Below are 5809 nucleotides of genomic sequence, written 5' to 3'. Positions count from 1 at the left end.
CTTCCTAGGTCACTGTGATTTGATTGAAATGAGACTTAGTCAATCCACGAGCTTCAATGCCCTTGATATTCATATTACTCCAACCAATCAAGCAAATTGGTGGCATGAATAAAGCTATTCACAAACACACAACTGATCTGAAACACGTACATTAGTTAATGTACATAAGTTTCTTTAGCTTGAGTTGTTGTGACCATCAATTAAAACAAAATGGGCATTCTTCCTGTTATGCTTGTTATTACCATAGTAATACTCTTATTCTCCTCTCAAATCTCCTCTGCAATTGATACCATTACCCTTTTTCAATCACTTCCTGATGGCAGAACCTTGGTGTCAAAAGATGGAATCTTTGAGTTGGGTTTCTTCAGTCCAAGTAGTTCAACAAACCGCTACGTTGGAATATGGTACAAAAATATCCCAGTTAGATCTGTTGTTTGGGTTGCAAACCGTGACACTCCAATCAAAGACAACTCCAGCATGTTAAACATAAGTAAAGAGGGAAACCTTGTCCTTCTCAGCCAGAACGGCACAGTTCATTGGTCAACAAACGCAACAAAAAAGGCCTTCAATGCCACAGCTCAGCTTTTAGATTCTGGCAACTTGGTTTTAAGAGATGAACATGACAACAATCCTGAAAGCTTCTTGTGGCAAAGCTTTGATTATCCGTCTGATACCTTGTTACCAGGAATGAAGCTTGGATGGAACCTAAAGACCAACCTTAATCGTCATCTAACAGCTTGGAAGAACAAGGAGGACCCTTCTATGGGAGATTTTACTTGGGGTTTCGTACGTAGCAGCAATCCTGAAATGGTGATGTGGAAGGGCTTAACTAAGTACTACAGAGGTGGCCCTTGGAATGGGATTCAATTCAGCGCTGCACCATCTTTGAAATATGACCCAATGTTCGATTTCAAGTTTGTGTACAATGAGGATGAGTTGTATTACACATTCAGCCTCAAGAATAAGTCTGTGGTTTCAATACTTGTCATGAACCAAACGACTTATGCTCGTGAGCGCTACACATGGATTGAAGAAGCTAAAACTTGGAGGATGTATTCATCTACGCCAAGAGACTATTGTGATAACTATAATCTTTGTGGCCCATTTGGAAATTGTGCCATGGGTGAGTCCCCTGTTTGCCAGTGTTTACGTGGATTCAATCCAAAATCACCTCAGGACTGGATCACAATGGACTGGACTCAAGGATGCGTGATAAGTGAAACTTGGAAGTGCAAGGAGAAAGATAAAGATGGTTTCCTCAAATTCATTAACATGAAGGTGCCAGACACTGACAAATCTTGGGTTAATGGAAGTATGACACTTGAGGAATGTAAAGCCAAATGCTGGGAAAACTGTTCTTGTACAGCCTTTGCAAACTCAGATATAAGAGGAGAAGGTATTGGGTGTGTCCTTTGGTTTGATGATCTATTAGATTTGAGAAGGCTTCCAGATGCTGGGCAAGACCTGTATGTTAGAGTGGCTACCTCTGAAATAGGTATGAGCTTCTATTTTCATGAAAGTTACAATTCTTCACAATATTTCTTTTTGCTCCAAGATAATCAACTTGTCAAGTCTTGTAATTTTTAAGTATTTAATTTAGTCATTAAAGTGAAATCAATTACTAATGAAGAATCAAAGACTTGTTATTGTTAGACTCATGTAAATTGGCATTTCCCCTTTTTGTTTTTTGTTTTTTTCTCCCGCATATAGTGACTATTTACTTTATTCTCTGTTAAGAAAATCAAGATGCGAAAGATGATTTAAAGAAAAAGGTGGTTGTGATCACAAGCACTGTTTCGTCTATTATTGTGATGCTTTTAATATTGACTTTCATTTACCGGAGGAGGAAAACAATTAAAGGTAACCGTTCAGAACTCAATTACCATTTCATGATTATTTTTATTCTCACTTCATTGGACTGTTTATATATTATTGGAATGGTCACATGAACACTCAAAATGAGGTTATCAATGATTCATAATTGTTTTTTCCTTTTAGAATTACAGGGAAGCAGTTTACCATTATTTCTTTTAGAATACACTGGGATCTTATAAGATATGTTGTTGCAAAATATTTAACAGAACAAACATAATCGTTCCACTCTGAAAAGAAAAAAGGCTAACCTTTTCAGAAATATTAAATTATGTATAAGAACACGTTCAGTTAAAAATGGGTTCCAATATAACGTGATAAATTTCCAATTAGAATAGTATAAAAGGCACATTTCTTAGCATGGGTTGGCAAATATTTTTTCTCATCTAGTTTATTTGAGAGTAAACAGAAAAACCCTGGGCAAGACAAAAGAATGATGAAAGCAAAGAAGAAGATTTTGACCTACCTCTATTCGACCTTGCTTCAATAGCACATACCACTGATGACTTCTCAAGTGACAAGAAGCTTGGCGAGGGGGGTTTTGGGCCTGTATATAGGGTAAGTATGCAATAGACCTGTGATTAATTAAAAAAGAAGAAGGACAAAGCATGACTCTTTTTCTTTAATCCATTTAAATGTAATGTTTTTAGGGAACACTGCCAGATGGACAAGAGATTGCTGTCAAGAGACTTTCACGAACATCAGGACAAGGATTGAAAGAATTTAAGAATGAGGTTATATTCTGTGCCAAGCTTCAACACCGGAATCTTGTTAAGGTCCTTGGTTGTTGCATTCAAGAAGATGAGAAATTACTCATATATGAATACATGTCCAACAAAAGCCTCGATTACTTCCTTTTTGGTTAGTGTCTCCACAAAAACCAATTGGTTAACTTAATACGGAATTCCATTTCTTTATTTTATAGCTATAAAATTTGACAGATTCTACTCGAAGTAATCTTCTCGACTGGTCCAAACGTTTGTACATTATAACTGGCATTGCTCGAGGGCTTCTTTATCTTCATCAAGACTCAAGATTAAGGATCATACATAGAGATCTTAAAGCCAGTAATGTTTTATTAGACAATGACATGAACCCGAAAATTTCTGATTTTGGCTTAGCTCGAATGTGTGGTGGTGATCAAATTGAAGGAAACACAAGCAGAGTTGTTGGTACATAGTAAGTATATATATTTGATCAAGCTAAAGTCTTATTACATGTTTATTAAATATCAAATTAACTCATATGGTGTTATTTACAGCGGTTATATGGCACCTGAATATGCCTTTGATGGGTTATTCTCCATCAAATCTGATGTATTTAGCTTCGGCATATTATTGCTAGAGATAATAAGCGGCAAGAAAAACAAAGGGCTTTCCTATCCAAACTATAATTGCAATCTTATTGGACATGTGAGTAACATAAATAACTTTAGTTTTTTTTTTTTTTCAAAATGTATTAGTAATTAACATCTAATTATTGTGAAATTTTTTAGGCATGGAAGTTGTGGAAAGAGGGCATCCCAATGAAATTGATTGATTCTTGTATGGTGGAGTCATGCATTCTATCTGAAGTCTTACGTTGCATTCATATTGGACTTTTGTGCGTGCAACATCGTCCAGACGATAGGCCAAACATGGCAAATGTGGTTGTGATGTTAAGCAGTGAGAGTACTTTGCCTCTACCAAAGGAGCCTGGTTTCTTAATGGAAAAGGGGCCAATTGATGGAGAATCGTCTTCTGAGAAGCATATATTTTCTTCTTCTAATGAGCTAACTATCTCAGTGTTGGACGCCAGATAGAAAAATTTATTTACTTCTTACATTGCATATATACTTATTTAATTAGTATCTGTTCCAAACTTAAAATGTCCTTTAATGATGCGTTACTTGTTGTGAAACATAATAAGCTTTTTTGTTTTCCTCTTCTGTTGAGTTTCCCTTGACACGTTATTGGAAGGTATATAATTTAAAATGTGTTAGCATGTTTTATAATCCAACACAAGAATTAAATGGATACTGGCCAGTATTACTTAGCTGACAGGAAAATACATATATATATATATATATGGAAGAGTTATATTTACAAACTTTTTGTTTACAAACTCTTAGAAACTACACTATGTACTACCGGGAGAACAATATATCACATTATGTTCTCCCGGGAGTACAAAGTGTAATTTGCAAAAATTTGTAAAAAAAATTTATAAACGGATCATTCTATATATATATATATATATATATATATATATATATAGGGGCAGGATATTCTTACACTGGTGTAAGAGTTAGAAATCTTACACTCAATCTTGACCATTAATCCACTTGTACCCAATGGCTCACATTACTAAAAAATTTGAGCCCTTACATATAAATGAGATCAGTGGACAAGATTAAGAGTGTAACTTACACTGGTGTAAAATGATCATAACCCATATATATATATATATATATATATATATATATATATATATATATATATATATATATATATATAGGACTTATCATTTCTTTAGCTGCTTGAGACAATGTTATTTCCGGTTACTAAATCATAACCGTACAAAGATGGATCAATGGTGATAAAGTAAGAGAGAAAAAAAGGGAATCATAACGATTCAAAGCTAAATCAATTAATATAAGGAAATAAATAAACAAAACGACGTAGTTTTGGGATGACCAGAGATAACATTGTCTCAAGCAACTTGAGAAATATTTTTCCCATATATATATAGATCATTTGACTCCAGAGTAAGTGACGTGCGTTGTCGAACCCACGCAAATTACCGAGCTTCAGGTTTGTAGTGATAGGGCAACTCAGATCGTCTCCTAAAGAACCTGCTTACAATCAGAAACGCTCTTGTAAAATAAAATATAAAAGGGAAGGGGGATTTTGTTGATTTGAATTTTAAATAAAAACAGATTTGAAAAAGACATGATTATCAGAATTTAAAAGCAATCAACCTAAGGAATCAGGATTCATTAATTTATTTCGTCATTGGATAAAAAGATATGATTATCAATTTGTGATTAACCCCAATCGAATTAGGAATCCTCAAATTCAATTAAAAACCCTCTCTAGACTATCGCCTAGCATTTGGTTGAATACAGTTTTTAAACTATGCAATCGCAGTAATTTAAACCTGTTTAACTTATGTTCATTGGGTTGGTTAATCTGACCATTGAATCTAATGATTAATTTTCCCTTGTAGAATGCAATCGCATTGTTGATAAACCTTTAGTTTATCTTATTTTATAGACTAAATTAATATAAAATATCAAGTTAAATAAGTCAAAAACTAGGGTTTAATATAATAATCATGAACATTATCTGAATTTTTGTTTAATGGAATCATCTTTGCTATTTTTTAGGGATTTGTTGACAAAAGGAGTCAAAGATGAAGATTGGATAAATAGAGATCACAACTAGAAAAGATAAGATCAAGAGATGATAGAAGAAGATCAAAAACAATAAGATTGAGGATCTTATCAAGTTGTTAGAAGTGGGAGCTTAAGCCCCCATTCAGAAGCTTAAGCTCCCTAAAAACGCAAATAGCTACTGCCTCTGGGCGCTTAAGCCCCCAACTCAGGGCTTAAGCGCGCCACAAGAAGAAAAAGTTGTCGCGAGGAGCGCGCTTAAGCGCCCTTCAGAGCGCTTCAGCGCGCAACGCGAATCAGAATTCACTGTCCTAGGGCGCTTAAGCGCGCTACAACAGGCTTAAGTGCCCAGACAGATCCAACTTAGGCCCATTCGAGTTTTCTACTAGGATACAAACTCTTGGCCAATAAAAGGGCCATTGGAGACCAGAAATAAATAACTTTTACATTGCTAAACAACTCTTGGGTGCTTGGAGGCTGAAGGAACGCGGAGAAACATCAGATTCATGTTCGTGAGCGGCGGAGACGGATCAACGTCAAGTGTTCACTGGAGATATTGAAGAT

General features: G+C 35.2%; 1 protein-coding gene across 1 annotated transcript; it reads left to right on the top strand.

The window, feature by feature from the left end:
- The first annotated feature begins 210 nt into the window (after window positions 1–210).
- On the top strand, window positions 211–3779 carry LOC133283795 (G-type lectin S-receptor-like serine/threonine-protein kinase At4g27290). The gene is made up of 7 exons (XM_061480705.1): window positions 211–1495; window positions 1738–1860; window positions 2282–2430; window positions 2523–2733; window positions 2814–3051; window positions 3134–3284; window positions 3368–3779. Exons 1-7 carry the CDS (start codon window positions 211–213, stop codon window positions 3671–3673), a joined length of 2463 nt encoding a protein of 820 aa, XP_061336689.1. The 3' UTR covers window positions 3674–3779.
- Window positions 3780–5809: the final 2030 nt, after the last annotated feature.

Source organism: Gastrolobium bilobum, unplaced genomic scaffold (genome assembly GCF_033153095.1).
Source record: "Gastrolobium bilobum isolate Gb01-03AN ecotype WA unplaced genomic scaffold, APGP_CSIRO_Gbil_v1 utg2155, whole genome shotgun sequence".
Taxonomy (NCBI): domain Eukaryota; kingdom Viridiplantae; phylum Streptophyta; class Magnoliopsida; order Fabales; family Fabaceae; genus Gastrolobium; species Gastrolobium bilobum.
Note: the sequence above shows the minus strand (reverse complement) of the source record. Positions and strands in the feature narration are given on the sequence as shown.